The sequence below is a fragment of the Sinocyclocheilus rhinocerous genome, unplaced genomic scaffold (genome assembly GCF_001515625.1).
Source record: "Sinocyclocheilus rhinocerous isolate Xijiao unplaced genomic scaffold, SAMN03320098_v1.1 scaffold323, whole genome shotgun sequence".
In the NCBI taxonomy this organism is placed as follows: Eukaryota; Metazoa; Chordata; class Actinopteri; order Cypriniformes; family Cyprinidae; genus Sinocyclocheilus; species Sinocyclocheilus rhinocerous.
In genome coordinates this window covers 1,303,216-1,323,837 of record NW_015643640.1, presented here as the reverse complement: position 1 = coordinate 1,323,837, position 20,622 = coordinate 1,303,216, and the positions used below count along the sequence as shown (strand labels likewise).

General features: G+C 33.8%; 1 protein-coding gene across 1 annotated transcript in view; it reads right to left on the bottom strand.

The window, feature by feature from the left end:
• The window catches only part of LOC107757623 (guanylate cyclase soluble subunit beta-1-like), a 26,904-nt gene that overhangs the window by 2,632 nt on the left and 3,650 nt on the right, over nucleotides 1-20,622 (bottom strand). Inside the window, exons 5-11 of the mRNA XM_016575160.1 lie at nucleotides 19,466-19,663; nucleotides 17,022-17,252; nucleotides 16,829-16,945; nucleotides 14,491-14,624; nucleotides 11,632-11,829; nucleotides 5,727-5,964; nucleotides 2,620-2,760 (exon numbers count right to left, since the gene is read on the bottom strand). Coding sequence (XP_016430646.1) covers nucleotides 2,620-2,760; nucleotides 5,727-5,964; nucleotides 11,632-11,829; nucleotides 14,491-14,624; nucleotides 16,829-16,945; nucleotides 17,022-17,252; nucleotides 19,466-19,663 — 1,257 coding nt within the window. The remainder of the gene's footprint in view (nucleotides 1-2,619; nucleotides 2,761-5,726; nucleotides 5,965-11,631; nucleotides 11,830-14,490; nucleotides 14,625-16,828; nucleotides 16,946-17,021; nucleotides 17,253-19,465; nucleotides 19,664-20,622) is intronic.

The following is a 20,622-nucleotide window of genomic DNA, read 5'->3' as shown; positions in this document are numbered from 1 at the left end:
TCAGAATGAGTTTTTTTGAAAATCTAAAAATGCAGAAAGTTTCCTGTAAGGGGTAGGTTTAGGGGTAGGATTGGTGTAGGGCAATAGAATATACGGTCTGGACAGTATAAAAACCATTACGCCTATGGAGAGTCCCCACATAAACCATAAAAACAAACGTGTGTGTGTGTGTGTGTATGTGAGTGTGTGCGTGTGTGAGTGTGTGTGTGTATGTGAGTGTGTGTGAGTGTTTGTGTGTTTTGTGTGTGTGTGTGAGTGAAAGTGTCCGTGCCATTCGCCTAATACAGTCGTCTCTCTAATTTAGATGCTCTTAGTGTTCCAGAGGCACATCTTCAACAGTCGCACATATAATAACATACCTGTGCCGTCTGGTTAAACAAAAGAGCCTTTAAAGAGACTTTACCGCAGACACGTCGAACACCTCTGAGATGCATTCTAGAGCTATTCTTAGAAATCATAAAGCATCCTTAATACACTGGCTAAAGCACAGCAGCATGTTTTATGATGGGGGTGTTTCATGAAGGACAGCATGGTGGGTGGGTGCACAAAATATGCAAGATATGTCGTTTAATTGATGCTATGAGGCAGCGCATTAAACAAGTCTAAACATTCAGGATTTATTTATGCATTCAATTATAAATACACAATGACCAGTATATACTTGTGTATTATATGGAATTCCACCACTGAATTCTGACTGAATTCTCACAATTCTGACTTTATAACTCGCAATTGCATGCTGTAAAGTCAGAATTGTGTGTTATAAACATGCAATTCTGAGAAAATCGCTATTCTGACTTTATTTCTCGCAATTGCAAATTTATATCACGCGATTCTGAGTCAGAATTGCTAGAAAAAAGTCAGAACTGTGAGATAAAAAGTCACAATTACCTTTTTTATATTTTATTCAGTGGTAAAAAATGGGCTTCCATATGTATTATATTGTGATTTTTTTTTTTTAACAATGTGGCTGACTGAATCACGGAATCCAGTCCTAAAAATGGAATTTACTGTAAGACATGGAATGTCTCGGAATTTGTCAAATCTTGGATGAATAAATCAAAAGTAGTGCTGTACACTTAATGAAATCTCTATAGTGTAGTCGGCATATCACATACACACAACTTGTCTTCACAACAACCCGTCAAAATAAAAGTCAGTTTAACTTGAAGAAATTTTGACAGAAATAAATGTACATCTCAAAGTAATAATAATAATAATAATAATACAATTATTAAAACTTTATTTATTTCTATTTTCTTTTGTGTTTAAATATTAACATTTAAATCTTCATTTGATTACATTTTAAAAGTTAATGTTTTATGCCTTCATCTGATTAACTCTAATAAATTTGTATTAAATCATACATCCAGAAAAAATTAAAACAGGAAACACAGAATCCATGCATACATACATACTTATATACATAAGCAAAGAAACATTGTTACATTTGATACGTTTTATGATTTCAGCTAATTAGATGTGTTAATTTTGATTACTACAATTTAATTAAATCCAGAAAAATTAAAACAGAAGTTCCAGTGACATCAAAGAATACAAACTGTAGTATATGCTTAATCACTGTTTGAGGGGGTCTTTGGGAACTTTTCTTCACTTTAAGAGGCCCAAAAAGTTTGAGAACCCCTGGTCTAATTTGATTGGTTAAGCATTCCAACAGTACTGATAATTAGTAAAGCACTGGACATTCTTGTTCATGTGACGACGCTGTAATGTTCTCTGTTACATAGACTCAATCTTACAGTCAGCAGGCTAAGATAAGATTTGAGCAAACACTTTTCTAATTTTCCGTACACATAATTCAGCTATTCTGAGAATGAAAATGATACTCCGTTATCCTGCACTGTAAAAAATGACTGTGAATTTAACGGTAAAAGACTGTAAAAATGCTACAGTAAAAACCTGTTAAATGGTTAATGGTAAATTCCCCTACTATATACGGTGAAAAACTGTATTGGACATTACCGTTTGGACATTACCGACACGTAAAAAAAACATTTTTACGGTAGTATACCGTTTTTGGAAGTGAAAAGACTGTATAATTTACAGTGAATAACCGTAAATTAACATTCCCAGAATTCCCTGCATTACATTTCAAATTTGATGTTTTTTTGTTGAAATAACTATGTTTCTTCTTAGTTTTTTCTTATCAGTTTTGTATATTAGGGTTGTGTGTTACATCTAATGTTGTTAAATTAATGTTTATTGCATTATTTCAGTTTCATGTGTGTTACCATGATGGTGTTTAGTGTTTGTGTGAATGTGCACCTTCTATATATGTTAGTATCTAAAAGCTGCTTGTGATGGGCTTTGGTTCATCATGTGACTCTCATCACCACCTATATATTAATATTATATCAGTTAATGAAATTATGGTATTTAACTGTAAATTTAAGTTAAAACCGTAAAACCTAAAAGGTTGCTACCATATTTTTTACGGTAAAATTCCGGCAACCACAGCTGGCGGTTTTTTACCGTAAATTTTACGGAATTTCTTTTACAGTGTGGAGCTGATACGATGTTCTGGAACGAAAGAACCTCATGCATAAAAATGAAAAAATGTTCTGTTAAACTTGTATCTGGGTCAAGAAAAGTGATCACCTGCACAGGATCCTCGTCTACTTTCACCTGTCCAGCGATCTCCATCATGTCCAGGGCCAAGTGACAGATGGATTTTGCATGATGGGTGCAGGGCTCCGGAAGACCACTCACGGTCATGTACTTATCACCAACAGTCTCCACCTGTCACAGAATAGAGAGATGGTTTCAAACCAGAGACCGCTAAAAATAGCTAATGCGCCTGTGGGTACGATGAACCTCAAAGGACTTTCCATGAGCTACACTGGGATATTTTAGGTTTCCTAGCCCAATTTTATATTTAACACATTTAACACTAACCTACCTGATGCAATAATATTTGCACATGTATATGCACTGCCTGGCCAAAAAAGCCATCTGGATTTAAATAAGCAAATACAGATGAGTCTAGGATTGAATCATTATTGCAGTGATTAATAAGTTTCTGGCATGTTGTGTGTTTGGCAACAATTATTTAACCCTAACTGATGCAGTATGTATCTTTTCATTTCTCAAACAACCGTGTCAGAAGACGTAACCATGAACATATTCCATATGCAAAAATTCATCAGGCTCAAACTGTGAAAGACTGGCCACCAGAGTCCTGACCGTAACCCCATTTAAAAAATTGGAAGGCGACGAGCCTTACACTGTAAGCTGATGAGTTGATTTATCCGTGTTTTAATATGCCTCTGGTCATAGAGCTTTATTTTAGTTGGATGCCGAGGCTTTTTAGGTCGAGTAGAATCTACGATCTCTGACTCAGTTCGTTTGCTGGCTTCCATGGCTGCAATACGCAGTGTTTTCCACCATCTGGCAACCCGGGGTGTGGAAATCGTATTGGTTAAACTGGAAGTGGGCGGAGTCACACAGACCAAAACAAAACCAGACATTCCGACACGGAACGCACAATTTAAAGCAGAATAACTGGCTGTAGTGTTGTTTTTCAGAGAAACAAGTTTGTGAACTTAGCATGTTTCCTAAATGTCTGCAAACATATTACGGTATTTTTATGCCTTAGTACAGTCAAAAAATTAAATACAGCACCTTTAAAAGGAACATGCCAGAAATGTATAAATCACTGCAACAATGATCCAATCCTAGACTCTTCAGTATTCACTTATTTAAATCCAAACGGTGATTATTATTATTATTATTATTATTATTTTATTTTTTATTTTTTTGGTCAGGCAGTGTATTTACTTAACATTTTTAATCATCATGTATTGATTAATGGATATCCAAGATGAGAAATTAATTTAACTGACTCATTAAACCATTTAAAGATATTTTGTGGCCTTGACTGTCAGATAACAACTGGTCTTAATTTGTGATATGAATACAGCCAAATAAAATTTAAAAAATGAAGCTATCATCCAAGATAGCCAATTTTAGGACACTTTTGATTCATCCAAGTTTTCCTGACAATGCACACTGCAAATGTTGCCAGTTTAACTCCTCGTGTTTTGTTCTCCAACCTCATACCCATCACAACAACGTCTAAAGAGAGAGTCCAGTCCTTCATGAGACCTTTGGACCATGTAGATACAGTTGGCTTAAAGTAAATATTGCTTTTTTTGATGAGCCAGCCTTGAAATTCTACCTGTCCGTTTTGTTTAGTTAGCAAAGCTACATGAAGTGCATTCTATGCCTAGGACGTAAATCAAGGACATGTTCTCATGCCCTTGTTTTTAAGAGAGCATTGTACATGATGTGTTGGTGATAAAGTACCGGCTAAAAGGTACAGAAAGTTAATAAATCTACAGAAAATACAAAACCATGGCTGTTAATGGTTGTTCTGGAAGTTCTAAATCCAGCATGTGAAATTATTTGAAAGACAGAGGAGTTGGGTATGGGTATGATAAATTCACAACATTCTATTTTTAGCTAAACTTGAGTATTATAGCTCACATTTTAAAGCAGAAGTAGTAATTACACGTAGCATCTGGCACCTGTGCATGAATTTGCACTTTCAGCTGAAACTGGATTTGTGGGTGATGCAACTGTTCAGTTGATTTCCCCGCTCATAGTAAACATGACAACATGGACAGGTAGAAAGAAAAAAAAAACATTGTAAAATCACAGACACTGTGGTATAGAGCATTCAAAGCTCAGTTAATTAGTGAAAACAAACTTGCAAAAACACTATAATCAACGAGAACAGACAGAGACAAAGGGAGAACTAAGGGTTAAAGTACACGAAGCAAACTAAGGAACTGATGAGTTAATTAACGAGGCAACAGGTGAACAGAATGAAACTTGGTCATGGGGAAAACACAAAGAGACAGAAACAAAGCATTCATGTAACAGTAAGGCAGATACAATGCTTACAATACACCACAGGACAAGAACGGAAAACCAAGTGACAAGCCATTTTGTACAGAAATCAATGCATAAAAGATTTTATGCTTATAAAGCACCTCGAAGAAAAAGGCATCAATTCTTCTGCAAAGCTACAAAAACTTTTTTTAATGTTCACTGTAGCTTAAAGCCAAAGTTATCAAATATATCAGTATTGTTGTTTGATTAAAGCCTCTGGTGAATTTAATTAGTAAATTCAATGTGCTTCTCTTGTATCCCAGTATTTTTATATGCACTCTGTGTTGCCTACAGCAAAGTTTAATAAATAAAAAAATCAGCCCACATAAGATTCAATCTGCCACTTGACCTAAAAGAAGCTTCACACCCTGCTCTAAATATAGTCATTCATTTATTAATTAGGGACATCATAAAAGATTTATCATAAAACGATGCATCATAAAGATTTTTTGCCTTTGAACTTTGTAGCTGAACTTTTGTACACTGACACTTTATTACTGTTAGCTTGCTGAAAGTGACTTTGAAATTACAGTAGATTTTTATATTTTGCACCTTGCAAGTTTATAATGCGTTAACGTTTGTGGCTAACACATATTTGACAAGAGTTGTCATTTTTGTCAAGATATTTTTAGCCCAGTCACAATCATAGAGTTATTTCTTTTGCTTGCTGAAGATCTCTGGATGTGGCCAAAAATATCTCCGTTTATGTCTGCGAGCATGGTTACAAAGGTTTTTTAATGCGTCAATCAATCCTCAAGCACTAAACAAAAACGCGGATCCAAATGTCAAGTTCCAGATTGAAATTCACTCACCTTATACACATAAGGATTCTTCCGAGAATCCGTGAGAATGTCAAATCTGGTGTAGATGTCATTGAGCAGATTGACGATTTTAATGGCTCCCTCTGCTGATGCGTGTTTGCTGCAGAACGCATTGAACCCGACGATGCCGCTGAAAAGAATGGTCAAGTTGTCGTACCGTTTAGCAGGCACGGGCCGCTTGTGCCGAAGTTCATTGGCGACAGACGGAGGTAGAACCGAATACAGCAATCTGAAACAAAGAGGTATCGTCATTATCATGTGCACTCTTGAAAAATACGCATTCATTGCATTCAATGTCACTGGACGGGAAATCTGTATAGTCACATTTGTTGTAGTCACTTGAAGCGATACATTTGTTTACTTCAGTTGTTAGAATACCTATATTATTTAATCTAATACAAAATGAATCCTTTTGTGAAATTCACTTCAACTGACCATGGGATAATGCGCATCATTTCTAAATTTTTACATACTGTACTTTCCCAGAAGGTTGAGTGCTAATTATCCACAGAGCAGTTTGAGGACTGGCTCTCTACATTTAAGCCCCGTTCACACCGCCAGCGACTTTTTCGCTACTTGTCGCTTGTGGCTGGCAATTGAGGTCGCTAGTGGGCGTTCCCACTACTGGTTGCCTAGTTACCCCCGTAACACTCCACTACAGCAGATGAATCACATGCTCTCCACTGCCTTCACTCCCATTGGTTGTCGCTCGCGAAATTCGCTGCTTATTTGCATAAAGTTGAAGAATTCTGAACTTTTGTCGCTTGACTCGCATCGCTTGACACGCCCACATTCCGTCGCCAACGGTCACTGTCGCTCGTGTCGCCGGAAGTCGCCAGCTCTCCACTGAAAATGAATGGGATTATGTCGCTCTGTCGCTGTGTGTCGCTGGCGGTGTGAACGGGGCTTTAGACATTCATCCATCTGTTCGGTTCTTATTCTGTACTGCTGATGGGAAAACACAAATACTAACGTCTCTAATCAAAAGGCACTTCAGATCTCTCAGTTATACAACTGATGAAAGCCAACATCACAGGTCTATCTATCTATCTATCTATCTATCTATCTATCCATCCATCCATCCATCCATCCATATATGAATCTATCTATCAATCTATCTATCTATCTATCTATCTATCTATCTCCATATATGAATGAATCTATCTATCTATCTATGTATCTATATCTATCTATCTATCTATCTATCTATCTATCATCCATCCATATATGAACCTATCTATCTATCTATCTATCTATCTATATATCTATCCAATTTAAAATAACAACTGTTGTGGTGCTTAATATTTTGTGAAAACTTTGATACATTTTCAGGATTCTTGGATGGAATATAAAGCTAAAAAACAGCATTTACATGAAATATAAATCTTTTGTAGCATTGTTAATCTATTTATGTTTTTTAAATCAGTTTAATGCATCCTTGTTGAATAAAAGTATTGACTTATTATCTATCTATCTATATATCTATCCAATTTAAAATAACAACTGTTGTGGTGCTTAATATTTTGTGAAAACTTTGATACATTTTCAGGATTCTTGGATGGAATATAAAGCTAAAAAACAGCATTTACATGAAATATAAATCTTTTGTAGCATTGTTAATCTATTTATGTTTTTTAAATCAGTTTAATGCATCTTTGTTGAATAAAAGTATTGACTTATTTATTTTTTTTATCTTATTGACCCCAAACTTTTGAACAGTAATAAGTTTTTGGCATATTACTGCTGCACAATAAAATGCTGCTTTTGGCAGCAAATGTTCTTCATCTCAGACTCCCAGTCTGCCCAGTAACACTGTAAAAAATGAATCATGGGTCTTGTAATTTTCATTTAAAAAATTAAGGTGATAATTAAAAATAGTGTGTATATTTCATTAAAGAAATTGCGGTTCAGTGTTGCATAGAAAATATTGAGAACTTTTCACTAATGAAACCAAGAGATATGTTTTCCTCATTTTTTTTAAGGAAACTTAAGCAGTTTTGAGGCTTGAATTGAGGAACTGATTAAACTGAAAAACGCAAGTTTCAGTGCAGGACACCTGCTAGTGAAGATAAGGCTGCACTATTCAGCACATTCAGAACACGGCCCATTTGTTTACCTGTTATCAACAAGTCACAGGTTTCCAAGAAATGCATGTGACCTAACACTACTGAAAAAAACAAGAATGTAAATTTGAAATGAACTATAAAAAACATGCTTAGCAGGACATAACCACATGTCAGTTACTCAAAGCAATGTAATTTGCAACACAAATGAGAAAATAACCTAGTCCATATTCAAATGTGTATGAAAATTATGAGCCCATTCCTCGGAATTCCAGTCATGTTTTAAATTCTAAAATGTAACACTTGCACACAGGCGGCCGTGTAGCTCTAGCTGGTATTTACTGTCTGTGTGGATGACAGAGATGGTCTCTGGTGATGTTCAAGGTTCTCCAGCAGATTTAATTAAAGCAATAAGCCCCGTGAAGCCGTGGTTTACAATGAATTAACAACCCATACATCAATGGAAAGCTCATTTATTCAGATGATGTATAAATCTCAATTTTGAAAAATTGTCACTTAAGACAAATATCGTCACAAATATCGGAAATTGAACAATACTACGTTTAATCTCATGATATTTTTGCAAGGAATATGATTAATCTATTACAACTGAATTCACTGAAATCTTCCTCTAACTATACAGTTTCATACAAAAATGTAGTGTGCTCATATTTATTTCCAAGATATAGAAAACAATAAAGTTTTTTGGATGGTAAAGATTAATTAAATATTTTAATTAATATTTTAAATATAATTAATTATATTTAATTATAAATATATATTTTTAAATGTTTAAATCTAATTTGAACCAATAATTTAATGGCTTAAGTTAATACTACTTAATTTATTAATATATATAAGAATGATCTTTTTTTATTAAAGATTTCTTTTTGGCATTTTATGCATTTATTTCGACAGAACAGGAAGTGATGTGAGAGAGGGGGACAGGATCGGGAAAGGTTGGCTTGCTTTCACAAAAACATTTCATTTAAACCAATAGGTTAAGGCGTTAACTTTGAGATCCCTAATTGTACTTACATATTCAATAATAATAATAATAATCACCATCGAGTTGGGTTCCATGTGTAACTGGAAAATGGGCTAAGCTAAAATTGGCCAAAATGAAGCCTGAGCCCACTTTTATGGCCAGTAAAAACTAAACTGATGAAAAGATGAAAATAACTTAATTCTCTTTGATTTGACATCTTCCCTGGCTGTGTTATTGCACTCAGACCTCTTTCCGGATCGTGGGTCTCTACTGATTATCATCTACAGTAGATACTAGTAAGAATAGCAAAAGAAAATGAATGACATAAATACGGAACATAACACACAAAACTTCAGGATAAAGACACTCTGAGTTCATTCAACTTTCTAAACAACAGTATTTATTGCTATATAAAATAATCCAGGTACCATTGCATAATAATATTTACAGTCCATGTTTAAATGTTTAAAAATGTTTAAAAATGTGTGTGAATACTTCTAAACAAGTTCTAAACACCAAATTGGAGTAGCGTTTTATTGGTGCAGCAATATATCTCATAACATAGCCATAAGACCATATTTTTATATTTACAACCTTCAACCCTTAAAAATAAATCAGAATGATGTAGGATGTTCACAATTCTGACTTTTTTTTTACGAATTCACATCTCACAATTCTTTTTTTCCTTTACTTTTTTCCTGACTTTTCTCAGAATTGCGTGATATACACACTTGCAGTCCTGAGAAATAAAGTCAGAACTGCAAGATATAAGTCAGAGTTGTGAGATATAAAGTCAGATTGTGAGATATAAAGTCGCAACTGTGTGTTATGAAATCAGAACGGCAAGACTTGCAATTCTGAGAAATAAAGTCAGAATTAAGTCTGAGTCATAAAGTCATATTTGCGTGATACAAAGTTGCAATTGCGAGTTATATAGTCATATAGTTATATACTCAAGATTGTGAGATATAAACTCGCAGTTGTAAGAAAATAGTCTTTTTTTCCTCAGAATTGGACTTTGCAAGTTTATATCTCACAATTCTGAGAAAAGAAGTGAGAATTGTGAGAAAAAGACAGAATTGCAAGATACATAACTCGCAATAGTGAGTTTATATCTCACAATTCTGACTTTATAACGTGTAATTGCAAGTTTAAATCATGCAAATCTAAGAAAAAGTCACAATTGTAAGTTTATATCACTCAATTCTGAGGAAAAACGTGACTCACAAACTTCATAACTCACCATTGTGAGTTTATATCCCACAATTCTGACTTTGTAAATCGCAATTGCCAGCTTATATCTGACTTAAAAGTCAAAATTGTGAGATATAAAGTCGCAACTTTCTGTTATGAAATCAGAACCGCAAGACTTGCAATTCTGAGAAATAACGTCAGAATTAAGTCCGAGTCATAAAGTCATATTTGCGTGATACAAAGTTGCAATTGCGAGTTATAAAGTCAGAATTGTGAGATATAAAGTCGCAATTGTATGTTATGAAATCAGAACTGCAAGACTTGCAATTCTGAGAAATAAAGCCAGTCATAAAGTAATATTTGCATGATATAAAGTTGCAATTGCGAGTTATATAGTCAAGACTGTGAGACATAAACTCGCAGTTGTAAGAAAATAGTCTTTTTTTCCTCAGAATTGGACTTTGCAAGTTTATATCTCACAATTCTGAGAAAAGAAGTGAGAATTGTGAGAAAAAGACAGAATTGCAAGATACATAACTCGCAATAGTGAGTTTATATCTCACAATTCTGACTTTATAACGTGTAATTGCAAGTTTAAATCATGCAAATCTAAGAAAAAGTCACAATTGTAAGTTTATATCACTCAATTCTGAGGAAAAACGTAACTCACAAACTTCATAACTCACCATTGTGAGTTTATATCCCACAATTCTGACTTTGTAAATTGCAATTGCCAGCTTATATCTGACTTAAAAGTCAAAATTGTGAGATATAAAGTCGCAACTTTGTGTTATGAAATCAGAACCGCAAGACTTGCAATTCTGAGAAATAACGTCAGAATTAAGTCCGAGTCATAAAGTCATATTTGCGTGATACAAAGTTGCAATTGCGAGTTATAAAGTCAAAATTGTGAGATATAAAGTCGCAACTTTCTGTTATGAAATCAGAACCGCAAGACTTGCAATTCTGAGAAATAACGTCAGAATTAAGTCCGAGTCATAAAGTCATATTTGCGTGATACAAAGTTGCAATTGCGAGTTATAAAGTCAGAATTGTGAGATATAAAGTCGCAACTGTGTGTAATGAAATCAGAACTGCAAGACTTGCAATTCTGAGAAATAAAGCCAGTCATAAAGTCATATTTATTTGCATGATATAAAATTGCAATTGCGAGTTATATAGTCAAAATTGTGAGATATAAAGTCGCAACTGTGTGTAATGAAATCAGAACTGCAAGACTTGCAATTCTGAGAAATAAAGTCAGTCATAAAGTAATATTTGCATGATATAAAGTTGCAATTGCGAGTTATAAAGTCAGAATTGTGAGATATAAAGTCGCAATTGTATGTTATGAAATCAGAACTGCAAGACTTGCAATTCTGAGAAATAAAGTCAGAATTAAGTCCGAGTCATAAAGTAATATTTGCATGATATAAAGTTGCAATTGCGAGTTATATAGTCAAGACTGTGAGACATAAACTCGCAGTTGTAAGAAAATAGTATTTTTTTCCTCAGAATTTGACTTTTGCAAGTTTATATCTCACAGTTCTGACTTTGTAAATCGCAATTGCCAGCTTATATCTGACTTAAAAGTCAGATTTGCGAGATACAAACTTTTTTTATTTTAAACGGGCTTCCACAGAGGACTGACCTGTCTGTCTTCTTCTTCTCATCCTCCAGGGCTCGGAGCGTGTGCTGCAGACGGTCGGTCAGGATCTCCAGCTCCTGGGTCAACTTGTACTCCTCGCGAAACTGCTCCCCCAGTAACACAAGGTCACGGGTGGCGTCATGAAGAGGAATATCACTCAGGTACAGACCTCTCCTCGTCAGGTCATCCAGATTCATAACACTGATATACGCAAATGACAAAACACTGGATCAGGCCTATCAATCGAGATATCAAAAAGCCAAACAAAATGTTACTCAGTCTCCACAAAACTTCAGTGTAGTTGACCCTAATATATATCAATATAGCAGTCCCATCAGAACATATTTCCACCACATGTCTCATAATACGAAATCAAAGCCTCTGATTCAATCGATTTAATCTAAACCAGCAGGAAAGACACATATTACTCCAGTAGATTTGGCTTATAAGGGGCCAGTAAAAACATTTATTAGAAAATAACCGAACTCTTGCTGTCCATTATGTTTGATTTAGGAGGCAATGAACAAAAATGTACTGCACTTATTTTATAAATAACAAGCAGTACTGATGCTTACATTACACTTTATGCTATTCCTTCAAAAAAGCTGTATTAAATGTATAAATTAGTGCTGTCAAACGATTAATCGCGATTAATCGCATCTAAGATAAAAGGTTTTGTTTACATAATATATGTGTGTGTGTACTGTGTTTATTTATTATGTATATATAAATACCCACACATACAGTATATATTTTGAAAATATTTACATGTATATACATTTATATTATTATATTATATATAAATATATTTAATATATAAACATATTTTTCTTAAATATATACATGCATGTGTTTGCATTTATATATACATAATAAATATACACAGTGCACACACATATATTATGTAAACAAAAACATTTATTTTGGATGCGATTAATCGCGATTAATCGTTTGACAGCACTAGTATAAATAGATAAAGTAGAAGTAGAGGCTGCCTGTCCAAATACACTTTAAAAAGAGACAATGTGATTTTTTTTTCTTTAAGGAGCTATTTCTACCTGATAAACCACTTAAAAATTACCTTTGTTGGTGTAGCATAATATAGTCAGGTCGATTCTGTCAAATTAAACACTATTTTTTTTACCTAAAACATTCCTTTAACTGTAGAAGTGACTAGTGCTAGGTAGATTACTTATAAATTGTCACCTGTAGTTAATGATTACAGATTACATGATGAAAATTGTAGTTAGTAACGTAACTGGGGAGAATCAATAGATTATGAATAATTTACTGCCATTGTGTGAATAACATGTAATCATGTAATCAATAAAATAGTAACTGATCTGATGATGTGCATTTTAAAATGTAACATCGTAGTACTTAATTTTTGGAATCTCATTACATAATCCAGATTACAAGTAATCGGTTACAACCCAGCACAGGAAGTGACCACGTGAAGCACATTTTTAGGTTATCCATGTTGACTACATTTTTAAATCTAGCCTTCAAAAATTGCTTTATGTGCTAATATCTAATTTAGAATAATTTTAGTTTTTCAAAATATATATTTTTTAATGATGTCAAGCTCCAAGCTCTAAGCATTGACATTTTTTAAATATTTGTAATAATAATAATAATAATAATAATAATAATAATAATAAATATGACTGAATCAACTTGACTACATTAGGTTACATGAAATGAAAATCATTTTAAAGATTGGTCCAAGTTGAAATAAGGCATTATGGTAACAACTGTATGTTACCAATTTAAGCCGTGTTTAAAAATCAGAACTGATGCAATTAGTTTAAGCCACCAAAATTTCCTAATTTGCTTTGTTGATTTTATTTCACAGACTCAGACATCTACCTTGGTGAGCACAGGAAAAGGATGTTCTCCGTCTCAGGAAGTGAGATCATCTGGCCCTTCAGTCTGAGACAGCTGATCTCTGTTCCTGTGAGTTCATCTTCACTCTCCGCAGTCTCTACGTTCAACAGGCCCTCCTACATAAAGCCATAAACAAACCTCGTGTCGTGTAGTTTCATTACAATACATTTCAAATTTCTTTTTTTTTAAACATGCACTGTTATTCTTGTTTTTGTATCAGGTGTGTCACAATATGCTGGTACTGATGATAATCCTTATATTTAAAAAAATGAAATATCGTTATCGTGTTAATTAGCAGTGTCACGATATACAGGTATTGACGATAATCGTTATATTTAAAAAATGAAATATCTTTATCGTGTTAATTAGGGGTGTCATAATATACAGGTATATTCGATGATCATATTAAAACAATTAAATATCGTTATCGTGCTAATTAGTGGTGTTGTGATATACCGGTATTGACAATAATCGTGATATTTAAAAAAATAAATATTGTTATCATGGTAATCAGGGGTGTCGCAATATACCAGTATTGATGATAATCATTATTTAAAAAAAATGAAATATCATAATCGTGTTAATTAGGGATGTCGCAATATACCAGCATTGACGATAGTCGTGATATTTAAAAAATGAAATATCGCTATTGTGATAAAAACAGAATGCCAATAACAAAGAAACTACATTTTAACACTATGACATTTTTTAAATATTTGTAATAATAATAATAATAATAATAATAATAATAATAATAATAATAATAAATATGACTGAATCAACTTGACTACATTAGGTTACATGAAATGAAAATCATTTTAAAGATTGGTCCAAGTTGAAATAAGGCATTATGGTAACAACTGTATGTTACCAATTTAAGCCGTGTTTAAAAATCAGAACTGATGCAATTAGTTTAAGCCACCAAAATTTCCTAATTTGCTTTGTTGATTTTATTTCACAGACTCAGACATCTACCTTGGTGAGCACAGGAAAAGGATGTTCTCCGTCTCAGGAAGTGAGATCATCTGGCCCTTCAGTCTGAGACAGCTGATCTCTGTTCCTGTGAGTTCATCTTCACTCTCCGCAGTCTCTACGTTCAACAGGCCCTCCTACATAAAGCCATAAACAAACCTCGTGTCGTGTAGTTTCATTACAATACATTTCAAATTTCATTTTTTTTAAACATGCACTGTTATTCTTGTTTTTGTATCAGGTGTGTCACAATATGCTGGTACTGATGATAATCCTTATATTTAAAAAAATGAAATATCGTTATCGTGTTAATTAGCAGTGTCACGATATACAGGTATTGACGATAATCGTTATATTTAAAAAATGAAATATCTTTATCGTGTTAATTAGGGGTGTCATAATATACAGGTATATTCGATGATCATATTAAAACAATTAAATATCGTTATCGTGCTAATTAGTGGTGTTGTGATATACCGGTATTGACAATAATCGTGATATTTAAAAAAATAAATATTGTTATCATGGTAATCAGGGGTGTCGCAATATACCAGTATTGATGATAATCATTATTTAAAAAAAATGAAATATCATAATCGTGTTAATTAGGGATGTCGCAATATACCAGCATTGACGATAGTCGTGATATTTAAAAAATGAAATATCGCTATTGTGATAATTAGGGGTGTCGCGATATACAGGTATTAACGATAGTCGTGATTTTCAAAAAATTAAATATCATTATTGTGATAATTAAGGGTGTCGCGATATACCGGTATTGACGATAATCGTTATATTTAAAAAATGAAATATCGTTATCATGTTAACTAGGGGTGTCATAATATACAGGTATATTCGATTATCGTTATATTTACAAAAATGAAATATTGTTATCATGTTAATTATCGTGTCGCAATATACATGTATTGACGATAGTCGTGATATTTAAAAAATGAAATATCGTTATTGTGATAATTAGGGGTGTCGCGATATACCGGTATTGACAATAATCGTTATTTCTTAAAAATGAAATATCATTATTGTGTTTATTAGCTGTGTCGCGATATACAGGTAGTGACAATAATCGTTGTATTTTAAAAATTAAATATCGTTATCGTGTTAATTAGCGGTGTCGCGATATACAGGTACTGACGATAGTCGTGATTGAAAAAAAATTAAATATCGTTATCATGGCAATTAGCGGTGTCACGATATACAGGTATTGACGATAATCGTTATATTTAAAAAATTTAATATCGTTATCATGGTAATCAGGGGTGTTGCAATATATCGGTATTGACGATAATTGTTATTTAAAAAAAATCAAATATCATAATCGTGTTAAATAGGGATGTCGCAATATACCGGCATTGACGATAGTCATAATATTTACAAAAATGAAATATTGTTATTGTGATAATTAGGGGTGTTGCGATATACCGGTATTGACGATAATCGTTCTATTAAAAAAATTAAATATCGTTATCGTGTTAATTAGCAGTGTCGTAATATACAGGTATTGACAATAATCGTGATATTAAAAAAATTAAATATCGTTATCGTGATAATTAGCAGTGTCACGATATACCGGTATTAACGATAATCATGATATTTCAAAATGAAAAGTACACAGCTCTAAACTCTCACGTGTAATTTATGTATCGTTCATACTCGCACAGAAAGTCCACAAGTGAGACTCATAGGAGTACGAAAACAACTTTCCATGAAATCCATTATACGGACAAATAAATCCAGCTATCGCTGTAGCCGAATAAAATGCAGAAGAAATGTTTTGACTGACGAAAAATGAAGAGAATTATCACACCATTGCAACAGTATTTGGTTTATCTGTGTTCTTTAAGCCTTCTTTTTTTTTTTAATAAGGATAATGTATATTTATAATACAATGATAGCCTTTATTGCCTTTATCACTGTATAAAATACTATGAAATAATATAATTTCTGCCTGATACGAAGCCACATCAGTTCACAGAAAGAAGTTATTTCAAACGCTCAATTGACGCTATAACGTGAGTTTAGAGTAAAACTGTGTTGTTATTCTCATCAATTGTTGTACTTTTCTTGTAGCTTTGAATCCACTGAACGGTTAAAGATGAATTTGACTGATAGCATATTTCATATTTCTATAGATATCGCAATAATTCTTTTGTCCACCATGAACATGTAGTTACAAATCTGATATTGTGACAGCACTAATTTGTATATGAGTGTGTGACATGTACTGTAGAACTAGTAAACACAATTTATGTCAGAAACTAACAACATTGTAGTGAATGAGTGTTGGTGGTTTTATATCAGCTGTATTTTGGGGCAGACAGACCTTACTCCGCAGCACAAAGACGGTGTTGATGTGAGACAGAATGCCATGGAAACTGAAGTCTATGTGCGGCCGCACCAGAGAAAACACTGAGGACAGGTTACAGACGCCAGGCTGCAGCTGGAAGATGACACACATCACTTCACATTGTTCTCCATCATTTCAATAATAGACAATCATTTTTGAGCAGACGAACCTGCGGCAGAACTCTGAAGATGGCATTGCCACACTGTGTGAGCATGAGCTCCCTGTCGAACATCAGGTGGAACGGGAAAGCCTTGCAGAAGGTATAAGGACTGATCCGCGTCTCTTGAGTCCCGTTCTCCTCGAAACCATCCAGGTCTTCATAAAACGCCTCCTCCTCCGAGTCCTTCTCCTCAATCAAGAACTTAATGTGATCACATTCTTCACTCTTCTGCTGAATGACCTGGAACACCCCACAAATAACACATTTAGAGTCTGGTGGAAACTGCATTTCCAAACACTAAATGTGGAACCCCACAGTGTGAAGATCATGGACTGATACAGGGTTATCATTAACTAAAACCATTAAAAAATCACTTGAAATAACACAAACATTAACTGAAACAATGTAACGTGTTTTATTTTAGCCAGTGGCCATGCAACATTTCTCATTTTCATTTAAGTACTAAAATACTAAATAAACTAAAAGCTAAATCTTAATAAAAACTATATAGATATTAATAAAAATGACAAAAACACAAAACAAAAATTCTAAAACTAACAAAAATTTAAATGAAAACAGAAAAAAAGAAAAAGAAAAAGAAAATCTAATTCAAATATCATTAATAATAGTCAATAATAGTGTTTAGAATTTTTTTTAATAAACTCTTGTTTTACTGTATGCATATATATATATATATACAGTATATACAGTTTAATTAAATAAATTGTATTCATTAATTTATGCCAGTTTATTTATTTTATGCATTTATTTATTTATCTATTGATTTTATTATCTTACATATGTGCTGATTATGTTCTGTACTGCTTATGATTCATTTTTAAACCAAAACTCCAGTAAAAATAAAAACTAAACAAAACACTAATTTCGTAAAAAACAAAACAAAAAAACAATACATGTGAATGAGGCCAATCTGTAAATAATAGCCACAAGATATAAACATAAACAATGTGTGTGTTAACATGATTTTAGTGTGGGGGGAAAAAAGGTTTTTCACAACTTTTTTACAATTTTGTCTAAAATGACTAAATGATTTAAACAGCTTCACAGTTAAAATAAGTTTTAACAGAATAATAATAATAATAATAGACTAGAACAGAATAATAACAGAATACAATAACTTGTGTGTATAAACTTATAAGCTACATATTTTTTTTTTTAGCATTGTCAGCATTACGCCACAAATGCTGTTGACTGAGATTAACTTGTTTTGAACCCAGAATATTCCTTTAAAGAACACAAATGAAAGTGTCTGCATCTTCTGTCAAGTGCTAAGGATCAGCGATCTCATTCCTGAGTCCTCGCATCGCATGTAGACTAAGCAAAGAGAAAGTTAGAGCTTCAAGTGCGTCTGAGTGTTCAATAAAGGAGAATGTTTAGTGTATTTAAGTAGGAGTCAAATACAGAAATAACTTTAGGAATTTTTAACGTAATGAAGACACTGTTTGCAACGCTCCCTCTCTCTGTTTTCTCTTCAGCAATATCACTGAAAATGGCCCTAAAAGCTGTTTAACTGTAGACTCATATCAGCCTGGGCTGAATGCAGAGAAGCTGTTGTTTTTTCTCTCTCAGCTTGAAGTTGAGCCCATTTCACTGACGTCAAGTCGCTGTCTCTTTGCCCTGCTGTCACCATGACGACGATGGCTAAGTTTCACACTAAGCCCAGATGGAGAGAGAGAGAGAGAGAGAGAGAGAGAGAGAGAGAGAGAGATATGGAAAGAGCAGTCTGCCGTCTGGGGCATGATTAGCTCTTATTGGCTGAGGGAGATTTATTTGAAAAATATGGCCGAGACTGAAGTGAGGTGACAAAGAATAAACCGCAGGGAGTTCATCATAATGTTGTTTATCGATGAGCCTCTCTCGGTGAGAACGAGAGTAAATCTACCTCCAGTCATGTTTAGATGAGTGCAGAATTTAGCACGCACATTACTGTTTGTTTGTCTTATTTTTATATATTTATACATGTTATTATATATATAGATTAAGATTATACGTGTTTATATATATATATTTAATTAATATATATTTAATGTATATATTTATATATATTTTTAAAGAATTTCTTAAATTTAAAAATGTTATTAAAAGAAGTCTCTTTTGCTCACCAAGGCTGCGTTTATTAAAAAGTAATATTGAGAAATATTATTACTAATATTATAATTAATTTAAAAGTACGGTTTTCTCATCTAGTATACTTTTCTAGTATATTTTCAGTATCATTACCCCAGTCTTCATTTTCACGTTTATTATTATCAATGTTTTATTTATGATTCCTTAATGAATAGAAAGTTCAAACAGCATTTATTTAAAACAGATTTTTTTTTTGTCTTTTCTGTAACTTTCAGTCAATGTAATGCATTCTTGCTGAATAAAAGCACTAAGTTCTTTTCAAAATAATCTATCTCTATGGGAGGACGCTCACAGCACAAGCAGACCTTCATCTCAATCTCAGTTCCATGAAGCTGCTGCGCAACCGTCTTGATGATCCCAATGACGATGTCCTGAAGACCCTCTCTCTCAGAGTAATAGTGCAGAATGAGGTTGTTCCCTCGCTCCGCATCCGTGCAGCGGAAGGAGGGCGCGCGCATGCCGGGGTAGATGGTGCCTAGATGATCATGCAATGCATCCAGATTCTGAAGGAGAGAACAAGCTGATCTTAATGTGATGATGCAAAGAGCAGATTGCTGCTAAGCTGAACTGAGTGAGTATGAGGAAAAGCGGTTATCTAGTTGCAGTTTGCAAAATGCTACTCAATATTTAAAGTAGTGAAATCAGTCTACCCAACTGAAAAAGTAGTCAGCAACAATGAAGTTAGGCACACCTAATAAAGCAATAAGCCCCAAGAAGCCGTGGTTTACAGTGAATTTATAACAGCTAAGGGGCGTTGTTAGGTACGACGTCAAGCGGAGCTTTAGCTGTTATAAATTCACTGTAAACCACGGCTTCACAGGGCTTATTGCTTTTATAAAACAGTTATTCCATATACGTAGTACGGTTTCACAAAATAAAACAGAGCAAATAGTGTAATGATAATAAAACCATTATTCTTCCACCAAACAATGTAGTTCCTCAGAAACAGTTGTGGTTCCAACAAAGTGGTTGGAACAGTTGTGGTTCCAACAACACACAAACGTAAACAAAGGTGTATGTTACTTTGTAGAGTCATTTACAACAGCTTCGAACGCGGCTCAGCCAATCAGAATCAAGCACCGGAACTCTCCGTTTTATAAACGTGTGTTTTGGATGTTTTCTCTCCACTCGTCTGAAAGAAGAGACTTGATATGGAAGCGAAATTGACCTCAAAACAGTGCATGCAAACACAATGCTTTACCTGTAGTGTCTATGTAATTGTAGATACATTTTCTGTAACTATAAAGTAATTCCAGGTTGAAATCATCAGTTCACTTCAAAAATGTGTTGATTGAACATTGACATTTCCACCTCTGGATGTGCATTAATTTTCACTGATGAGATATTCTGTCGTCTCCAGACTGAAGCGCTCAGATGCTCGTGTGTGTTTGTGCTGCATCAGTATCAGTGATGCTCGATCTCTCTCTCTCTGTTTTCCCAGCATCCCCGGCGCTCGGTGCCA